Raw genomic sequence first — 22,336 nt, forward strand, 5'->3', positions numbered from 1 at the left:
AAGCCGTATTTTCCTCTCCCCCCCCCCCCTTTTTTCTATCACTGCTCAAGATGTTCAAGTTTGATCCCACCTCAACATTCATTGAATTATCAAACCTTTGACCTGTGCCATGGTGTTTACTAAAGGATGCAATGAAGCTTGCAATTCTATAGCAATGATAATAAGGAAAGTTTTCTGACCAAATATGTTTTTTAATACTTCCTCGTTCGATACATTTCTATATAGTACATTACATTCACAACAAATGGCATCGAAAGGGTAAAGTACTCGCAACAATAATGCTAACGGGAAGTTTTCTGACAATTACAAAAAAAATACTTCCTACTTCCATCGATATATTTCTGTACACTGGATGGATAGAAATGGTTTATTAAAAAAAGATCATCGCAGCAAAAGGCTAAATTGCGATCCATTTCACAAAGATATAATACAATTGGAATTCAAATCACACAAAATATGTCATAAATCAATAATCAAACATAAAACATTTCATAAAAATTCATTGATCAAATTCAATTTTTTGTTGAAAAAAAGAAAGAGAAAGGGAGAGGTGTAGAGAGGGAGAGTTAGAGTGATGAGAAAGAAAGAAAAAGAAATAAGAAGGGAGAGACAGAGTGAGATGAAGGGGGAAAGAGACAGACAAAGGGGGTCCTTATTATTATACAGTTGAGGGGAGATGACAAGAAACATTCAGAAATGCAGAAAATCGAGATAAAAACTATCAAAAGTCATTCACATAGTGCAATCATGAACTGTGAAATTATTTAAAAAAATTATATTAGCATTACATTACAAAGAAAGTTCATAAAGTACATTACATTCACCACAAACGGCAATGAAGAGGTAAAGTACTCAAAACGTGAACGTGATAACGTGAGTAATTACAAGATGTATTCTCCCTTTGTAAATTCGTTATTACTGCTCGAGTTGTTTAAGTTTGAACCCACCTCAATATCTATTTAAAAACCGAACCTTATTACTGCTCGAGTTGTTCAAGTTTGAACCCACCTCAATATCTATTTAAAAATCGAACCTTTGAACTTTTCCATTGTGTTTACTAAGGGTGCAACGAAGCTTGCAATTCTATTGCAATAATTTCCGACAAAAATTGTTTGGACACATTACTTCCTTGTTCGATATAATCCTATACACTATAGAGTATATTACATTCACAACAGACGGCATCGGAGACTTATTAGGTAAGGAACATGTTTATGGGGTTTTATTCATTTATCTATTCTTGATTTGATGTTTTATTGTAGATTAAAGTTATAATTGGTAGGGTTTATTGAGAATATTTTGGAAGAATAACAGTACACACACAAAAGCGATTTCTTTTGAAAAATCAACTCAAGGGAATTTTCAATACCCCATTGTACATCTATATCCTATAGAAATCTTGTTCGGAATTTGCAATGCGTCATTGTAAAGTTCGCACGTTCCAAAGAATGATGGCGGATGAGGCTATATATTGAAATTACCTTAAAATTATTTTCAAAAGTTTTACGATTATGTTCGTTTTTCAATCTCCATCCTTACACAACTTATCATTAAACATCATATCACTTACAAACATCGTAGTTAACTCTTTGACATACACTAAAATATCAACTCAATTAAACTCTTAAAAACGCGCTCTAAGTTAATGTAAATTTGAAATGGAACTCATCATCTGGGTAATTTTCCTTTAAACATCTCTTAGGATTATCTTCTCGAACTACCAAGGATCGAATAAAGGAGACGATCATGCCACCAGCAGATGTTTTGAAGCTGGGCGCCATGCTCTTCTGCTTGCTTCTTATCATTCCGCCGATCTACTCAGCTCCTCTCTCCTCCTACCTGGTATCGTCCTTTACCAGTCCTGACCCCACCCTGCCATTCAACCACATCACCATCAACAACATCACTGGAGATGTCTATATAGGAGCACGGCAGAGACTCTATCAACTCAGCTCAGACCTGACTCTCAAACACACTGTGGATACTGGACAATGCCCTTCTCCAAATGAAGATAATATCAATAATAATAAACTGCTTGTTGTAGCCCCATCACCTGAGGACAAGCTCATCACATGTGGTGGCTGTGATGGTTACTGTGAGACAAGGAGCCTGACTCATATATCACATGATGTAGTGAGGTATGAATCAGGTTATGCTCGAATTGTGACAACATCAGATGCACCCACTGTTGGAGCTGTTGTTTTAGGTGCTGATTTTGTAGGGAATGGCGAGGGTACTGTAGATGGTGGATTGTACTTATTTACAGGGAACAGTGATTCATCTGTGAGCTTTCGATCTGTCTCAAAGCACAGTCTTGTAGATCTGACACCTGTACAACATGTAATAGCACCGGAATCTTCTACCACACAGAACCTTTGTAAACATTTGATCACTTACATGGAATATCTCTACTATTTCATCTTAAGGGGAGATTCTGTATACTTGGGGCGACTGTGTCGTAATTCATTAGACATACAATTTGCATCCTACACAGAGATAGAACTACAGTGTGGATCTCACAATGTGATCCAGTCTGCTCATGTCGGACCAGCAGGATCCCAGCTAGCTGACTCATTGAATATTGAGAGTACTGATGACCTTCTGTATGCTGTATTCACAAGTGCGAGTTCATCCGCTCTTTGTATTTATACGATGAGTGATGTCCTGCAGAGCTTTGAGGATGCTGTCTTGGGATGTATCCAGGGAGACGAAAACGAATTAGGAACAACAAACATCTACCTTCGAGAGAGCTTGTGTAACTCAGTAAGTCAATTGAAGTTCAAAGTATAAAGATTATTATTAGAGTTTGCTGTAGTTTTCCTGTGCATACTTAATTTAACTTATATTGAGTTGAGTTGATTTGATTTGATTTGATTTGATTTTATATAACATAATGTGATTTGATAGATTGGATCGATTTAACCTGACTTGTCTTACAATATCTAAACATGGTAACCCCGGCCTATTCTTTCTTGGAGCACCTGCATGAAATCAACGTCAATTAAAGGTTACATTCACGAAGCAAATCTTGTATCCATACATTAAAGGGACTTGGTAACCTTGTTCAGATGAAAGGAAATGGTGCTAAGGTAGTGAATTCAATGCTAGATGTACAATTAAAGATAATCTGAAAGTTTGGGCGAAAACAGACCATTATTATTATAAATGATAACAAATGGAAAACATGATCTGATCGATTCCTTAATATTCCCAACTATATAATTACAATTTAATTACATTTTAGGTGAATGTAAATCGTCACATATCAATGAATTGGCTCTATATACTATTCCAGACAGATTGACAGATTTTTAAAAGCCTGTCTAAATGCCTTATATTCATGGAAAAACGGTTGGAAAAATTTAAAAATGGTTGGGAGAATTTACTGTTAGAGGGTGTTGCACAGTGACACCTTCAAAGAAAAACCTAAATATTTTTGTGGTTTGAGATTTTTTTCCCCGGATATTTTGCATGTTAGCGGGTTAGTACAGTAAAAGGATATAATAAGTAACATTTCGTACAAAAAATACGCACTTTCTTTAAAATACTGATGTTTATGTCCTTGTGTAGATAGAAGATGAAATAGGATATTGATTTCTTGTTTTTTAACAATAGAATATTGACCGAATGTTATATATTTAGAAAGTTTTGTAGTATTATGCTGAGATGCACTGAATTTGCACATCAAGTTAAAAACCGGAGTGTTGGCCTGAGTCAGTAGAGCGTCCGCCTCACAACCGGGAGGTCGTGGGTTCGATCCCCGGCCGCGTCATACCAAAAGACGTTAAAAGATGGGAGTTGCTGCTACCTTGTTTGGCGTTCAACAATAAGGGATATAGCAACGTCGATCTGGCGCTGCTCAGTGGCTACCGGGCTCACGATCAATAATATTGGGCAAAAAAACTTTTCATTTCGGTTTAATAAAATTTGGAGTGGACTAAAAGATTATTATTTTTATTATTATTATTATTGTTATTATTATTAAACCCATTCTGAAATGGGAAAGGGAAATCATTAAGCTTACATTTTTGAGAGTTTGGGATTACCATGATTTGAAAGTCACACAACATTATACCTAGGATTTAGGTGTACAAGTAAGATTTAATCTGTTTTAATGCATATGCAAATAATCGTATCCGGACACCTACCCCCTGGACATCCACCCCCGGATAAGTACCCCTAGTCAACTACCCCCTATGACAACAACCCCCTAGTATAGTTGTCCTAGAACATGGTTGTCATAGGGGTAGCTGTCTGGGGTGGTTGTGCGGGGGTAGTTTTCCGGGTGGTAGTTGTCCGGGGGTAGTTATCCGGGGGTGGATGTCCAGGGGGTAGGTGTCCTAGAACCGCAAATAATATCCCTTTCAATTTCTGATTCAAATCAGAAAAAAATTCTCTTTATTGTAAGTTGAATGAGAAAATGTAAAACCTTTTTTGGCTAGTATTTGGAGCAGTATCCTGCAGCGTTCCCTCTGCCAGGCTCTGATTAGTGCACAACTAACCTGATTAGGCAATTTATTTTGTAAACAAATGTTTCTCACTGATGAAATTGACACAGACATTTTTACAATAACCCAGGCCCTCACAATACGAGTTTGGACAGTCATCGCTCGCTCATATTGACTGGTTACATACAACCAATCACAACATCTGTACGAATGCTCTCTTGCAAAACACAACATTACACAGATGAGTAAATTGATTAAATTTTCTCTCTTTGTCTCGTCCATCATCAACTCTTCTGTCATGATCCCCACCTCAATAGAGAGGGCACCATGTTAGGAATATCATTGGAGATGATTTATTAAAGTTTACGTGCTCCGTTTTTTTGCTGACAGTTGGCTTTCACCTCACTAGATTCAGTCCGGTGTACAGTTTATGATGAAGATGATGGCTTGATATGAATCTCTACCAGTATGCTAGTGGAATGCTTCCCCTCTCTGCCTTATCAACCACCACCACTTGTATTGATATGATATTTCCACCTAACCTACCATAGGAAGACAGCAGGTCGTTATTTCAAGCTTTCATTCTAGATTGTATAGTCCAGTTTACAGCCTATTACGAAAAAGAGCAATGCTTCTCTATATTGGGATACCAGTGGAATGGTTCCCCTTTCCCCTAAACTGACACATAAAAATTACCTGTATTTTTCTCCCTCCATTGTGACACTTTCATTGTCATTATCTCTTATTATGTTCTTTTGGCAGTTTCCTGTCACATACACTCCACCAGATACAGCACAGTGTACAGCTTATTTTAGCGATGGGGGTGATCCTCCTGTGACTCAATACCGGTATGCTAGTGGTACATATCCCCTCTCTGCCTCACCCATCATCACCATTCTTGATGTGACATGCACCTCCATTGTGACAACCATAGAGAGAAATCACACTGTGGCATTCATGGGAGATACACAAGGATACCTACATAAGGTTAGTGTACATATGCATACAGGTGAAGGATAACCACAGTCTTAAGGTATTAACTGGACAGATAACAACATTCTAACTTTATTTAGACCATGTTTTGACTTTACATAGGATTGGGAATATGAAAAGTATCTGAATACATGCAATATTTTCACTCCCCATTTACTGAGCATCAATGTCCTTGCCATATAATGCATTTCATCACATCTCAATTTTTTGCGCGTCAGTGATATATATATATATATATATATACACATACCCGCATCCCAGCTTTGCATTATTACTTTTAGCAGTGGGTTATCACTTTTTGATGGGAACTGTTTTGCACAGTAGGCTGGGTAAGAAGGAATGATACATGGTCACATGGTGTCATTTGACCAATAAGATTACCTACGATCTAGTACCTCAGATATTAGGGAATTTTAGATTTACACGACGAGAATGTGTACCGCCACGTGTGACATCCTTTTAAGGTAATGTGACGTCCTTTTAAGGCAATGCCGGGCACGACCCAGTGCCTTAACACAATGTCACACGCGGCAGTCCACGCTCTCGTCATGTAAATCTAAAAGTTCCTATTAAAGTCTCTCATATTCTTGGTAGTCTTGTCCAGCTCTAATTGGGGACTACAGGAGGGACTTGAAATGGGTCAAAATACCATCCAACATCATGAAGATGGATGCATATGTAGGCACTCTTATTTCAAGACACACCTGTGGTCCCCATCGTAGTAATAGCTGGACAAGACTACCCAGAAGAGACCTAGAAGATTGTTTTTCAATAGATATTAAATTGATTGATAGACTACATGTACATTGTGTTTTAGTTGTAAAAATGTACAAATTCATTTACCCTTTTTTAACCTTTTTTTATCCAGCAGAATACAGAATTTTGTTAAAGAAAATAATTATTGTATGATTATTTTCTTGATGTATGAACATGCCCACTTGTAGAATATTATTTAATTGATATATTTTATCATTCTAATTTGCTTGTTTTGCCAGGTTAATATTGTGAATAGCTCATTTGGCTACGTCTATGAGACTGTCCCTCTTGGAAGTGGATCTGTTTTACAAGACACGTTCCTTGATGAATCTACAGAGCAGATAACATTGGCCACAAGTTCAGACCAAGGCTCACAGGTAGGTTATACAAGTATCAATGTGTGAGTATGCTAGTGATGCCAATGTTCTTGATGAATTAGTGGGGACGCGGCTTAGGGTTCTTTTATTCATTTTCTACACATATATTGCTTAAATTAAAAATCTAAAATTTTGGGGGTGTCAGTTTTTTTTTGTTAGGGGTGGGGGTGGGGGGGGGGGGGGCTTGAGCCCCAAGCCCCCTCTAATACAGCCACTGGCCAATGCATGTACTAATGTCGTTCGTGTTACTGGTTCCAAACAACAGAGCTCTTGCATTAAGTTCATCGCAACATCATTCAAGCTAAGGGCTAGAGCAGAGCAAATTCAATGTTTTTGCGCTGATGTGATTCCTCCACCATTGTTTAGCACAACATTGTTTGGAACCGGCTACCTTGGCAACTTGGCTAATATGACGTCACACTTTGATACTCTATTGGTATATGCAAATTTGGTTATTACACACATAGAACCATAATATTATTTTATTTATTTATTTCTATTCTTTTGACAGGGTAGCCCATTCACCAACAAGTAGTGGTCTTCCATGGAGCCCTGAATGAACATATTTACATCGTTTATAACATTTATACAGAACAGTTACAAAAATAATACTCGTTTGCAAAATAAACATATATCATTAACCTAGTAAACAGTAATGTCAATAGGAAAATATTAATTAAGTCGCAGTTATGTGATTAAGTCATGTTAATATTACAGAACATGCACGTAGTGTATGTTCGGCTGAGCCATTCACAAATTACAACTTTGTTTAAACAATCTCTTAAATGAATTGACAGAGGAAGCCGTTCTCAACGAATTATCTAGCTTATTCCATTCGAATATGAAAGAAACAATTGGGCTACACTTATAACAATCAGTGTGAAATCTAGGCACACGTAAACATCCACTGTCTATTTGCCTTGTATGATGCTCATGCACATCATTAGGATTGATTAAGCCTACCTGAAGGTAAGAAGGTGCTAAGTTATGAACGCATTTATATATCATCATAACGCGACTTAACTCAAACCGCTTGTCTAGTGTCATCCATTTCAGACTTGTGAACAAATCAGCCGACGGTGTGTCATACGTCTTGTTCAATATTATTCTTGCGGCCCTCTTTTGAATTTTTTGCAGCTTAGTTGTATGAGATTGAAATCTGTTCGACCATACAACAGAGCAGTAATCTAATCGTGGCAACACTAGACTGTTATAAAGTAACTTTAAGGATTTTTGAGGCAAAAAACTCTTTGCTCTCTTTATCATGCTAATGTTTTTCTGGGTAAGTTTACTTACGTTTTCGATTCGTTTAGACCATTTCAATTCTTTATCTATCAAAAGTCCTAAGCATTTGGTGAATTGATTCTTTTGATCAAATTGCCGTTTAATGAAATGGTGAAAGATTCAATTTTCTTGAGATTAGCAGGAGAGCCTATTAACATGACACAAGTTTTTTCAGTGTTAAGAACAAGACGATTTTCCTTAATCCATACCATGACTCTGTTTAATGCAACAGTTAATTTTTCTTCCACAACAGTTGCATCATTTGCACTGACGGTAAGTGTCGTATCGTCAGCATACATATCTATGATACCGTCAGGAGTACATTCAGGTAGACTATTAACATATATTGAAAATAAAAGGGGACCAAGAATTGAACCTTGTGGCACACCTAATTTGATGGTTGATGGATGCGACTTGGCTCCTTTGAATTGGGTCACTTGTTGTCGATCCCCTAAATATGATTTGAACCAATAAATAGTCCTATTACTACAACCTATACAAGCTAGTTTATGTAGAAGTAGCTCATGGTCAACAGTATCAAAAGCCTTACGAAGATCTATGAAGGCAACTCCAGAAATTTCTTTGTTATCAATATTCAACGACCATTGATTTACAAGTTTTGCAAGGGCAGTAGCTGTTGAATGTTTAGGTCTAAAACCAGACTGATTAGGGTGTAATAATTGATTCTCGTCCAAGAATTCACTGAGTTGTTGGTGGACGGCCCTTTCTATAATTTTACTCACGATAGGTAATATTGAAATGGGGCGGTAATTATTCAAAGAAGAAATATCTCCAGATTTGAATATCGGTACTACCCGAGCCTTTTTCCATTCACGTGGAACAACTCCTGTAGACAGGGATTTGTTAATGATATCACAAAGAGACTCTGCGATAACATTCTTCGTCATCTTTAAAAGTTTACAGCTGATGTGATCTTCACCAGTTGCTTTATCTATACTCAAATTATCAATCTGTTTCAATACAAAATCCTCAGTAATCAAATTCAAATTAAATTGCGAATGAGTTGGACCAATATTATTGTCCTCGTCTACTCTCAGTTGAGACGTATTCCTTCGCAGGTCCTTTGTAATCTTAGTAGCATTAGAAATGAAAAAGTCATTGAAAGCTTCAGCAATATTTGCATTGTCTGACACATTAGCACCATCAACATTTATGCTATTGGGAGATATAGGTAATGACTTAGGCACAAGGTTTCTCAAACATCTCAACATTTGCTTACTATTGTTATGATTTTGCGAGATCTGGTCTGCATTATATTCTCTTTTTCTTTTCCTCATGAGAAGAATAACTGTATTCTTTAGATATTTGTAGGTGTCCCAAAGATCATCACTTTTGTTAGCTTTAGCAGCTTTGAGAACTTTATCACGTTCCGTCATAAGCTTAACAATCTCGTCAGATATCCATGGACATGCCTTTTTTCTTATCCGCTTTTTACATACTGGTATGTGCTTGTTGATTATATTATTGAATAGAGTCAACCACATATCCCACGCAACATCAACATTATCTATATCTTTTATGACCTGCCAAGGAGTACTTCTCAATTCACTGTAAAATTTCTCCTCGTCAAGATTTTTAAACGAGCGAAATTCTGCGTATTCTGATTTTTTATGGATCTTTGTACTAAAATCGCGAACCGTATACACCAAATAATGATCACTTATGCTAGTTTCAAATATTCCCATTCATTGTAAAGTTCCTTGTCTGATACAAATATCAAATCAATTAAAGTAGAAGAGGTATTTGTAACTCTTGTGGCAGTATCAATTAGCTGACTTAGTCCGTACATATTTGTATAAAACATTAACTTTTCAGCATTCAGATCAAGTTGGTGTGGCATACAATGAAAATTGAAATCACCTAAAATAATACAGCTCATATCTTCCGAGAGAGCAGAGTCCAAATTTCCGTCTAATTCTTCAAAAAAAATCAACGTGAGAATTTGGAGGTCTGTAAAACTCTCCAACCAGGATGGGAGACTTATTTGGATAATGCAATTCAAACCAAAGGCATTCTAAAGTAGATGAAATCAAATCATCCCTTCTTTTATAATTGAACCTCTTGGATATATATACAGCCACACCACCACCATGTCTCGTACGGTCTCTACGTAATAAAATATATTCATCTATATACAATTCAGAATCATCAATCATGGAGTCGCAAATTGTTTCATTTACACCAATAACATCAAATGATGCATTTCTCAGAAGTAATCTAAGTTCGTCAATCTTAGCAACTAAGCTATGAATATTCAAATGAGCAAATTTTAAGCCCCTGTTTCTAAACGGAGGAACTGAACCACATTCTAACTGTTTAATATTACTCTTACTCAGTTTATGAGATTGTTCCTGAAGATTATGATGTAGTATGCCAGTACCTGAGACAGAGTTTAACTGCACGTTGCCATGACGAGACGTAGATGCTCGTGCCACCCCTGTTGAGCTTTTGTCAGTGGAAGCATTGGAAGAGCAGGTGCAGATTTTAGCCTCCCTCTCGGTGCAATCATCTCGAAATCCTGCGTTGAAGATCCAACAACTTCAGCGTAGGACGTTTGATGAGTAGGTGTAGGTGGCCCTTGAGGTCGCTCAATAAAGTGGCGTAGATTGGAGGCAAGAACAGCTTGTCCTGCCTTATTGATGTGGACCCCATCTCTGCCAAGGTGCCTGTCACCTATGTTAGCGTTGTCGATGAAACCCCATCTCCTTTCACGGGCAGCTCTTTTCAGTCGCCCATTTACCCCATCTACACTGCGCCTCTGATTAACCGATTCCCATCTGCGGTGTATAACACTAGACAAGCATACATTACAGCCTTTTTGCTGCAATCACTTCTGCTAATGCTATGATGTCATCGGCGGTGGATGTACTACCAATACCTTTCGACAAGTCATTTGACCCGACATGCAGAACGACGGCTCCTTTCGCCTTTACACCCTCAGTAGCCTTCTTAGAGGAGATATCAGCCACCGTTGCCTCTGGGTTCGGATGGCAGACTACTCGATGTTTTCGGCTCAGGAGTCGGCCCTCGATGTGCTTGATCATCGAGTCGCCTTCGATGACAACATCAAGTAGCTCAGACAAGCGGCGTTGGCGATGCCCTTGTCGGAACTCATTGGTTTGGTCGCTCGTCGACATCGAAGTCGAAGGCTTTGCGTCAGTGCCTTCGAAAACAGCAGCAGGTACCTTCAACAAGCGGCGCTGGCGATGCCCATCTCGGTACTCTTTCATCTGGTCGCTCGTCGACATCGGAGTAGGAGGCTCGACGTCTGTGCCTTCGAGGACAGATTCATGTAGCTCAGACAAGCGGCGCTGGCGATGCCCATCTCGGTACTCTTTCATCTGGTTGCTCGTCGACATCGGAGTAGGAGGCTCGACGTCTGTGCCTTCGAGGACAGATTCATGTAGCTCAGACAAGTGGCGCTGGCGATGCCCATCTCGGTACTCTTTCATCTGGTCACTAGTCGACATCGAAGTAGCAGGCTCAGCGTCAGTGACATGTTTATCCGCAAGGACATCGAACCTATTCTTCGTCGGGACGGTATAAACATTTCCTGGTCGCTTTTCATACCTCGCGGGATTAACTCTTGAGATAGTTCCCACTATCTCATTGAGATCTATTTTCTCCTTTACCAGATCAGCACTATCGAACTTAGCTTCAAGATGGATAAGCCTTTCGGCTAGTTCATTAACTGACGACAAAATTAGATTGAATAGGTCATAGAGATCAGCTTGCTTATTATTCGTCTCCTGATTTCTTTTGTCATTACTCGCTTGATGGATATTGTCATTGATTGCACTTTGCAGCCTATTTACCAAAGTTTCTTTTACACCATTTTTATTTAGACCACGTTTCTTCAGTTCAGCTTTGAGTTCCTTCACACGGAGACTTCTTACGTTAACGATGGTCATTGTGACGTCATTTAATATAATTGTTCACCTGTTTGCTGAAAAGTACTGCGTTAACATCACTGCGTAATAAATACTGAGATAACCCACTAGCGCACACTTGCGTTGTATCTTTGTCATTGTCATTGTCATTGTCATTGTCATTGTCATCCAAGATGAATTGTGCGTAAAGTGTTTATATTGCGCTTAATGTTCAAAAACCAAGAAAATAAATATTTAAAAAATGACCAAAATAACAGAATAAAATGGCCAGAATCTTTAAAAGTCTAAAAATTTGTGAAAAATGAATTACACAAATCTCACCACCAAGGGTGTCGATTTGTATCCGTGGTTGGGGGGGATGATAGGTGCTAACATATTTTCGGCAATGGATCTAAGCAACCGAGAAGTGGAAGCGTGTGGCAAGTTGCACCCCTCCCAAGCGCGTAGCCAGGATTTCATTTTAGGGGGGCGGTATAGTGAGCACGCGAAACGTGCGAAGCGCGGAAGCTTTGACGTTTCACTATTAGAGAGAGAAGACGATTCGTTGGACCGTTTTCGACTCTTAATTCTTGTGTGAATCAAGTTCCCCTTCCTCCGCGCGTAGCGCGGAAGCTCTGACGTTTCATTAGATTATTAAAGAAAGAAGACGATTCGATGTACCATTCTCGACTCTCAATCCTTAATGTTTGAATCAAGTTCCCCTTCCCCCGCGCGTAGCGCGGAAGCTCTGACGTTTCATTAGTTTATTAAAGAAAGAAGACGATTCGATGTACCATTCTCGACTCTTAATCCTTGTCTGAATTCATTTTCGCCCATTCCTGCGCGAAGCGCGGAAGCTTTCACATTTTATTACATTATTAGAGAAAGAAGACGATTTGTTGTATCGTGTCCTTCATGAATTCAGTTTCCCCCTACCGCGCGAAGCGCGGAAGCTTTAACGTTTTAATAAATTATTACTCTTAATCCTTGTCTGTGTCATTTTCGCCCATTCCGCGCATAGCGCGGAATTTTTTACGTTTCATTAAATTATTAGTAAAAGAAGAAAATTCGTTGTATCGTGTAGTTTGACGTTTCATTTGATTATTTCTCTTAATCCACGTCTGAATTCAGTTGCTCCCCTAACAGCTTTGCCCTTTTCATTAAATTATTAGAGAAAGAAGACGATTCGTTGTACTGTTCTCTATATTAATCCTTGTCTGAATTCAGTTTCCCCAATGAAAATAAGTTGTGTCACAAATAAGTTGTGACATAATAATCTTTCTCCAAAAATTAAAAATGTTTTAGGAAATATCTGGAAATAAAATGAGTGAAAAAAATAATAATTAAGATGCAATGACGTGAATCTTAAAAAAGGTGAATGGAAACAACATAACAACTAGTGAACTATTTTATAAGTCATACTAATGTCCGAAAATCTTCCTCCTTGTCTCCGATCTCATCACGAAATCGTCACAGAGTTCATCTATGTTTACACTGTCCAGGATTGGCTGATGTGCATTGCAGATTGCTACTTTTGCGCTTCACGCTTAACATTTAGCTCGTTGCTTTTTGACGCTGCGTCTTTGCATTTGGCGCACTGCATTTCTATGATGCTGTTGGTTGAACAAATTGAATAAATTCATCAATTCCTGATGAAGCCGTATAAGCGAGAATTCAATTTATTCTTGTCTCATATACGGTTGTCTTATTTACTTCGTATATATGTATTGTATGTATTATGAAAATGAGATAGCAAAATGTGTATATTGATGGTCATCTTGCGAGTAATAACCATTAACTACTCTCATCGGGCTCTCATCATTAATTTTTCTCTTCATTTTTTTTTCTTTGATGGTGAATTATTGGGGGGGATGATTGTACAGGCCATCCCCCCCCCCCACCTGAAAAATTGGGGGGATATATCCCCCCATCCCCCCCCCCCCCCGGGATCGACACCCATGCTTACCACTGTCCTTACGTCGTCAGTTTGGTATAAAAAGTTTCCTTGAGTCCATTATTTGGCTGCAGAAAAGTGCATTTTTCAGGAGCTCGCACGTCCATCTCTCAATGTTTTTAATTCGATCTTTAATTATTATAATTATATTATTATTTTATTCATAATTATGAATGAAATCTTTATATATAATACATGTACATGTGTTTCTTGCCTGGTACTGAAGTTCCAATTGATCAACCTTGTCACTGAAATTAAATTGCCCTACGTAGAGTCTCTACCCAAATAAAGAATTGAAGCGTGAAATTGTCAGTGTAGTATTACAATGCCACTCTGTGATTCAGATGATGATTAATTTGTATACAAAATTTTAACTGACTTAGAGTCTTTTTAATATACAATGTGATTTAATTTTTGAATGCCCTGATTTATCTTTTGAGTGGAAACAACCAATCAAAAAGGTGAAATGTAAAGTACATGTATTCTCTCTGTTCGTAAATTTTCGGACTTTTCTACCTTTTTTTCTCCATATTTTATAACTAAAAATTAAATGACTATATGCTATTGTGAAAATAAGGTGCTCAACCATGCTAGGTATATATCTCCTTACATAATGATTAACATTTAAAAGGTAGAAATTATTTTGCTCTGGTTATTTGGAGTGATGTAAATAAATATTTGCAAGTTTGAGTGCGCAAAACGGTGAAGGCACTTGTTGGCAGACAAGTCATAATTGTGCTTGCTCTGAATGATGTGCATATAAGTAAAGTCTTAAGTTCTGTCTGGTCCTTCTTATGATATAAATCTGCCCCCCCTTCCCTCTTCTGCACTATATTTTAATTTGTTTACTGTTTTAATGTCTCATATAGCTTTGGAGGATAACTTTATGTTTTGAAACAATATATTAATCCCAATTTGTGTTGGTCCGTTTAAAGGTCTACTTATTTTACCAAATACAAAACAATTATACATGGTGAGCATAGATATGTGGATCAGCATCATCAACATGACGAAAATAACTTGTTCGATAAATTGATCTTCACGTTATACACACAAAATGTAGGTCCTGACATTGGATTTGACAAACTGTACGCAATACCAGACCTGTGATGAATGCATTGGAGGCAATGGAGGAAATGACGGAGACCCTTACTGTGGATGGTGTACTCTAGACGCAAGGTGGGTGCTTGTGTATAAATGGGGGAAATGATGGACTCTCATTTACTATGGATGGTTTACTCTAAAACAGCTTCTCAACCTTTTTTAATTTGAGACCTACAAATGTACTAAGGATGTAAAACACGACGCACCAAAAATTAGAGAATGAATTCTGTGGTAATTGTGCAATGGCATATCTAGGTAATTTTTGAATTTTGTAATAATTGCCCCCCCCCCCCATCCCCTGTCAAAACTATCAATTGTTAAAGTGAGTGAGTGAAACAAAATAGCGGTAGACACCCATTTCTAATCCACAAACACACATTTTTCTAGTACAGTTAACCCATAATGGGCGTATGGACATATTGTCACGAGGGGGGGGGGGGGGGGGGGCCTGAGGCCACTGACTTAATATTAACCATCCTGTGCATAACTGTAAAACAAGGAAAAGAAACAAATGATTTTAATTTGTCATCAAAATACTCTACATGTGATACAAAAATATATGGAGGCACCTCGCTTCCAACAGGTGATGACGGACTGAATATTGGATTTATTAAATTCCTTGCAATTGAACAGAAGAAGTTTTAATTTTAAACATCAGTAAGCAGTCTTCTAATGGATACAAAATTAATGAAATTTCAGGAGAACTATAGTCGAGAATTTAGTAAGGTAACTAAAAGTTCAATTTTTTTTTAAACGCTGAACCATTGCAAAGATTGTTGAGGATGTAATATTAAACAAGAGGATGATAACAAATATCAAGGAGAAAAGGCAACAAGACTGTCACTGATTAGATATTTTGAACCCTATGTATATTATAAACTGTATCCAATTGGGGATGCAAGAGTACTAGATCCTGAACAACATATGTAAGGGAGAAACGGCAACCTATAACAAGAAATTTGTGAAGTTTACACCCTCAAAAAGTCTAATTTAAAGTCTAGTTTAATAGAAATAAAAATCATCTATTGATGATCTTGTTTCTACACATCAAGACTAATGAATTGGTTCTCTATACTCCCATTCATTCTATAGGTGCACAAGATATGAGGCATGCCCCGAACGTGATGAGTCGACTCGATGGTTATCTTACAATGCTTTACAGTGTGTATCCATCTCAAATGTCCAGCCAAACAGTCTGCCTTATCATCAGACACAACAAGAAGTAATTACAATTGTAATTTCACTTTCTCAGATTTCCTTTTTTCCTTCTTCATATCCTTGCTGGTTTGATCACTTTAAGGATGATTAAATATAAAGGTTGTACTACATGTTAATATCAGCTATACCGTATACCGGTAAGTCATACTTAATTTAAATTATTTGTATGCGCCTTGAGCATCTCTAGAGATAGATATGTTGCGCTTTATAAATATTGTTATTATTTTTATTATTAATCTTGACTAGCTTATTTGGGACTAACCATGCAGAGACTGCTGGAATGATCAGTTATAAAAAATATCAAAAATTACAATTTTTCTCTTTTCATGATAACGTTCAAATTCCATAGCCAGGGAATGAAATACAGGTATTAAAAGTAAAAGCAATAACATGTAGAATGACATGTGAGATTTCCTGTGCATGTGAGTCCTGGTAAGAATTCACACTTTTTTCCGCATTCTTGTTATAGATTACCATCACAGTCCAACAGCTCCCAGATCTTAGGAGCAGTTTTCAATACAATTGTGCCTTTGACTCTCATGAGGTCTCTGCTACAACTATTGGTAATACTGTCACCTGTACATCCCCTCCTGAATACGGCCTACCTTTAATTCCAGATGGAAGTAAGTACATGTAAAGATGAAATGTGTACATGTGCATTGTCTTTGCAAATCCTATTACATCCATCTGAATAAATAGCATGTGCTGACTTTTGATACGTAATTAAAATACTTGTAAAAAATCATTGAAATATGATACATGTTTTGTTATCTAATGTATTTATTTATTTTGTTGTTGATATTTTTGAAAGACAACTCATTAAAACACAAGAGACATGCAGGAATCCACGAAGTAGATTGAGTTGAATGCTGAACAGTCTCCTAGATTTGAGACCTTTCCATCATATAAAGGTGTTGAGAGGTTGATGATATAATGTATACGTAGGACTGATGTAATTACCATGTATTTCTCTCAGTATCTTGCGGCTCTTTAATAATCTGCTTGATTTTCTTTGTTGGCAGTTACCGCTGACCCTCAAAAAATTATTGTCATTAGACAAAAAGCATAAAGTGGTTCTTCATCCTTCACTTATGATGTATGATTTTGTCTGCATTTAAATGATTAGTATGTTTATCATTTCTTTTCATTTGTTTGCTAGTGTACTTTTTGAACTTGCCTCTGTCTGTTGTCTCAACTGAAACGAATGTCGACTTTGTGACCACAGATTTCTTCTTCTTTGACTGCAGTCACATTAAATCGTAAGTTCTTGGATTCCTTAAACTTCAGCAGGCTGTTTTATCTTGTTATTCTCGTTAGTATTAGGGTTGTTTATAATGATCAAATCAGAACTTCAGGCAGTATTGTAGAAAGGGTTCGACTGGCGTCATTGTGAATAGTCATAACAACAGTTTTGGTATTAGTTTTAATACAACAGTCATTCTCAATTTCTTGCAGATGTTCATTTTGTGTTATGACCCTCTTCCCATGTGACTGGTGTGTTTATGACAACAGATGCACAGACGATAGCAGCTCATGTCAGACAGGAGATACAGTTGTTATTGGAGTAAATGTAAGCACTTCATGCCAGGCGCGGATCCAGGATTTCTTAGGGGAGGGGGCCCACCTTTTTTTTTTGATCCCGAAAATTTGAAAATCGCGCCGGCCGAAAAGTCGCTCAGTGGGGGGGGGGGGGGGGGGGGGGGGGGGGGGGTAGTGAGCACATTTGTTTTTTGCATCCTCGAAAATTTTAAAATTTGCACCCCCCCCCCCTTGAGCGCCAGGGGGGGGGGGCCAACCCCCCAAAAAGGTAAAAAATCGCGTGATTTTGCATGATTTTTTTCTCGAGGGGGGGGGGGGGCCCGGGGCCCGGGCCCCCCCCCCCCCCTGGATCCGCCACTGCTTCATGCAGGGATACCAGTTTTCAAACAAAATCTGATTTCAGGCTACGAAAGTGTTTTCATGCCATGGTTTTTATGCCCTGGCATCGGGAGAAGATACTTAGATAGATAGATAGACTAAATGCACAGGTTTAAGTTATGAATTAGACTACTCCTCATTTAAGCATGCAGATCTTGCTTGCTCTATTACTATAAGTATGTACATTTAATTATATTATTAAACAATTTTACAGCACACATTTGCACTAAGCAAAGTGCTCAAGGCTACTGATTTCCGTGCTCACATGTTACCTGTATGTTTGTCTCTATAGAATACTAATGGTTCTGGAAACAAAGGACAGGGGTTTTGCCCTCAGCTGCTTGGAGCAACAGAATCGTTTCTTATACCAGTCAGTATTCCTTCTGGTTTCTCACTATCTGCAAAGAACCTTCCTATAGATCAGTCAAAGGTAATTATATTACAAGAGATTCACTCGTGCATATAGTGAAAACCATGCGATGGAAGTGGACTCACCACCACTGCTACAGGTTAAGTCACGAGCAGATTATGAACAAGACTTGACTTTGGTCTGCCAGTATGAATAGTATATTTGTGGCATTTACACGTACATTTATCTTAAACTTAAGACTAGTACATTTGGGTTAAAGTAATGTACATTACAGTGATTCAATTTTCACCAATGAAAAGACTTTGGTTTTCTTATTATTTCCAACAAGCACAACGTACATTATGACGAACAAGAAAACATAGTACATTCTCGACTGTGACTCGACTTAGTACTCTATGTTTGGCACGTACATAAAACTCCCTTGCATCTACAAGTGCTGATTAGACCGAATTGCTTCACTTATTCTTAAGAAACGTGACATTTCGTATATTTCCAGGACCCAGTAACATATGAGTGCATCCTTGACATTGAAGGAGAGGAAGTGAGAGTACCTAGTACCACTTTTAATAAAACCTACATTCTCTGCAATGATGAACAGGTAAAATCTCAAGTTATGCTCAAATCCAGCATTTATCAGAACTTTATCAGTATCATACGATTTTCCAAATAACATGAGAGTAATGACATATTGTGCAAGTATTCATGGATAGTCATAATTCTACTATAAAGTGTTAACCTGTATATTTAACATCAATGGTGTGGCAAATTAAATATACATACGAAAAAGAATTATGTTGTTATTCAAAGAGTAGTTTTAAGGTCCTTGGTTGTGTGAATCTCTCTTCTTTTTTTTTTAACCTTTCTCGTCTTTTATTTGTAGCAGATTAAAGATTACTGAAATACCAGATATATTGCCTTTTGTTTTGTACTACTATTTCATTACGGGTAAAATTGCAGAAGAGATGATTGATACTATAATATCAGTGAATAAAGACATACTGAAGCTTTTCGTTGTGCACATTGTTCCTTTATTTTCCATGTTTGTTGCCTGATTACGGCTTTCCGTTCCTTCTTGTTGTTTACTCCGATGAGTGGGAGACAAAAAGCTTCAGTATGTATCTATTAACTGCTATTGTTACTGGTAAACTACTTGTTTATCCAAAGTCTGTGATATACATATCTCTTCACTCTTTATTTGCTATAAGGAATGAAACATTGATATTGCCACATTGTTTGAGTATATGATACAGCTACATGTTACTCGTGTCAAAGTAAACTGTGGTGTTCCCCCGTTTGTTCCACTATGTGACCATAGCGAGAACAAACATGTTTACAGATTACTTCCCTTCTTTTTCATAACATTGTGTTTTATTGTTTGTTTCAGTACATGTACAATGAAAATATTCTCGAGAAGAATGTCAGTGTCTCTGTACAGTGGAATGGACAGAACAGCATAGATGACCTGTCAGAAACGTATGGTAAGCCAATTGATGTCTAGCATAAAGATGTTACATGTTGAAATTTTGAATTTGCACTCTAAAATTTCGTAAAAGGAGATTGTGAGTAAACCAGTAGAGGCAAGCTCAGAAGTAAATTTTTCATGAGAACAATATTTTTCCCTTTTTCATTTCTATAATTTGAATTAAAAACCATTATATGTGTCACATACATGTATATCTGTGAATGTAATTTTTGTCCCGGTGATGAATTTATGTCTTAAACTACGGTTTGTGATCTTTCCCTGAGGAGGGATATAATATTATGTCTACTTTGTATCACTGTAATATTTGAAAATATAGTCAGACTTAAGGATTGATAATGAAACATATTCAGTTTGTATGCCTCCGTTACGAAGTAGCCGGAGGCATTATGTTGTTCGGGTTTCGTGTTGTCCGTCTGTCCGTATGTCTGTACGTCCCGTTCTCGTGATCGCGTTATCTCAAGAACCGGTTGAAGGATTCCTGCCAAACCTAGGTCATGTATATATCTTGCAGAGCTAATGAATTGGTTAGATTTTGGGGTCACGAAGTCGAAGGTCAAAGGCCACAGTGCTCATTATGAATGCAAAAATTGCTTGTGATCGCGTTATCTCAGAACCGATTGATGGATTTCTGCCAAACTTGGGTCATGTATGTATCTTGCAGAGCCAATGAAATGATTAGATTTTGGGGTCACGAGGTCAAAGGTCAAATGTCACAGTGATCAATATGTATCCAAAATTAGCTTGTGATTGCATTATTTCAAGAACTGATTTCGATAGATTCCTGTTAGACTTAGGTCATGTATGTATCTTGCAGAGCCAATGAATTGATTATATTTTAGTGTCACGAGGTCAAAGGTCGCAGGGCTGAATATGTATGCACAAATAACTTGTGATCACATCATTAGGACCGATAGACAGATTACCATCAGACGCAGGACATGTATGTATCTTGCTAAGCCAATATACTGATTAGCTTTTGGGGCCTTGAGGTCAAAGGTCACGGGCTCATTTTATATGCAAAAATAGCTTGTGATCGCATTATTATTAGAACCGCTGGACGGATTACCATCAAACTCTAGACTTTAGGGTCATTGGGTCAAAGATAAAAGGGTCATTCATGTATATGACGATTTTCCGAGAACCTGTTAATCGATTACAATTATACTAGAATTTGCAAAATTGCTTCTGTTTTGGTTTGTGAAATCGCTCTATGGCGGAGGCATCATTTTCGACTGCGCGCAGTCGAAGTTCCACCTAGTTAAATGCTTACAGTAAGGGGAAGTATTGGTATATATAGTCTTAAAACATTAGACATGACTGATACATGACTTGTGAATACTCTCGCATGTTTAAAAAGTCTTCTAATATAAATGTCATAAAAATCAGTTTTAAAAAATTAGTTTGAATAAAGAGTGAATTCTGAGCTGTATTTAATGGATTTTTATTTTTGAATTTCAGTCACCCTTTACAAGTGTTCAGTTAACAGTGGAAGTTGCAGTCAATGCCTTTCCCAAGAAGCAACTTCATCCATCTTGAAGTGTGGTTGGTGTGGTGATGACTGCAATGTCATGCAAAGTGCTGTTTGTCAGAACAACCAGTTTCTCCATCAGAATGAGATGCAGAAATGTTCAGCACCAGTGATCACTGATGTAAGAGAAAATTTGTTCATACGGGATATACATCCAAACTATTGAGTCTTTCGGATATGCGATGGTAAACGCATCACATGCAGAGCTTGTAAAGTGAATATTCGTATGACCTCTGTTGCGCGCAGTTGTAATTCATAGACACGTAAAAACGGCATGGCTCACCGCGGCATATATCAACAAGCCTTTTATAATTAGAAAAGTTGTTAATGTTAAAATTATTTCATATACATGTACATAATTATAATTGGTATTCATTATTGGTATTATACATGCACACACACATAAGGAATCTTATATTTGACACATCATGAGTACAAATAAACAAACAAGATTCTTACATTTTGAATTATTTCTTTTAACGGTAGTGATATGCTGTAGTAGTATCATATAAAGACATTTGATGAGATCAATTTATAATTTCTGTTTTTCTTCCTGAAGTTTGACCCCTTGTCAGGTCCTATCAATGGTCGTACAAGATTAGAAATCATCGGAACCGACATAGGAGTGGTATTTGATGATGTACTTCAAATTCTTATTCACGACTTGGAGTGTGATTTAACAGGCATGGGCGAATATTACCAGCCAGGACAGAGGTAATTAATCTCATATTTACCCTTGTTTATTACTTTTACTTCCATTTTATTACAGGTATTTATTACTTATGTTCACAGAGTAGTTTTTAATTTTGTACAATGGTACATACATGTTTATAATGATCTCGTTTTCCAAATAAAATTATGTTAAAGGAGTAATTAATTGTTTATAGAATATGGAATAATTAAAATGCACTTCATCAGTTATACAGCTGCAAGGAATAGTGTTACAAACCTGTTAGAAACAAAGTAATCTGCATATATTTATTTATGTTTTGACGCACTTTTGAAGGTCTTCTT

General features: G+C 37.4%; 2 protein-coding genes across 2 annotated transcripts; both read left to right on the forward strand.

Moving 5' to 3' along the window:
- Positions 1 to 1,712: 1,712 nt before the first annotated feature.
- Positions 1,713 to 2,790, forward strand: LOC115919266 (plexin-B2-like). The gene has a single exon (XM_030972630.1). The coding sequence runs from the start codon at positions 1,747 to 1,749 to the stop codon at positions 2,788 to 2,790; it is 1,044 nt and encodes a 347-aa protein (XP_030828490.1). The 5' UTR covers positions 1,713 to 1,746.
- A 1,441-nt stretch (positions 2,791 to 4,231) lies between these two features.
- LOC115919267 (plexin-A4-like) lies at positions 4,232 to 22,086 on the forward strand. The gene is made up of 13 exons (XM_030972631.1): positions 4,232 to 4,246; positions 5,211 to 5,435; positions 6,437 to 6,574; positions 14,766 to 14,881; positions 15,899 to 16,028; positions 16,494 to 16,647; positions 17,184 to 17,283; positions 17,480 to 17,594; positions 18,234 to 18,371; positions 18,808 to 18,909; positions 19,696 to 19,789; positions 21,253 to 21,443; positions 21,882 to 22,086. Exons 1-13 carry the CDS (start codon positions 4,232 to 4,234, stop codon positions 22,038 to 22,040), a joined length of 1,677 nt encoding a protein of 558 aa, XP_030828491.1. The 3' UTR covers positions 22,041 to 22,086.
- Positions 22,087 to 22,336: the final 250 nt, after the last annotated feature.

This window comes from Strongylocentrotus purpuratus, unplaced genomic scaffold (assembly GCF_000002235.5).
Source record: "Strongylocentrotus purpuratus isolate Spur 01 unplaced genomic scaffold, Spur_5.0 spur5_scaffold_6, whole genome shotgun sequence".
Classification (NCBI taxonomy): domain Eukaryota; kingdom Metazoa; phylum Echinodermata; class Echinoidea; order Camarodonta; family Strongylocentrotidae; genus Strongylocentrotus; species Strongylocentrotus purpuratus.

Bases quoted from the DNA above. Each gene is read 5' to 3' on its own strand.
- LOC115919267 (XM_030972631.1), top strand. The intron at 5,436-6,436 runs GTTAGTGTACAT...TTGTTTTGCCAG, and splicing joins CACAAGGATACCTACATAAG to GTTAATATTGTGAATAGCTC. The intron at 14,882-15,898 runs GTGGGTGCTTGT...TTCATTCTATAG, and splicing joins TGGTGTACTCTAGACGCAAG to GTGCACAAGATATGAGGCAT.
- LOC115919266 (XM_030972630.1), top strand. From the start codon at position 1,747: ATGCCACCAGCAGATGTTTTGAAGCTGGGCGCCATGCTCTTCTGCTTG.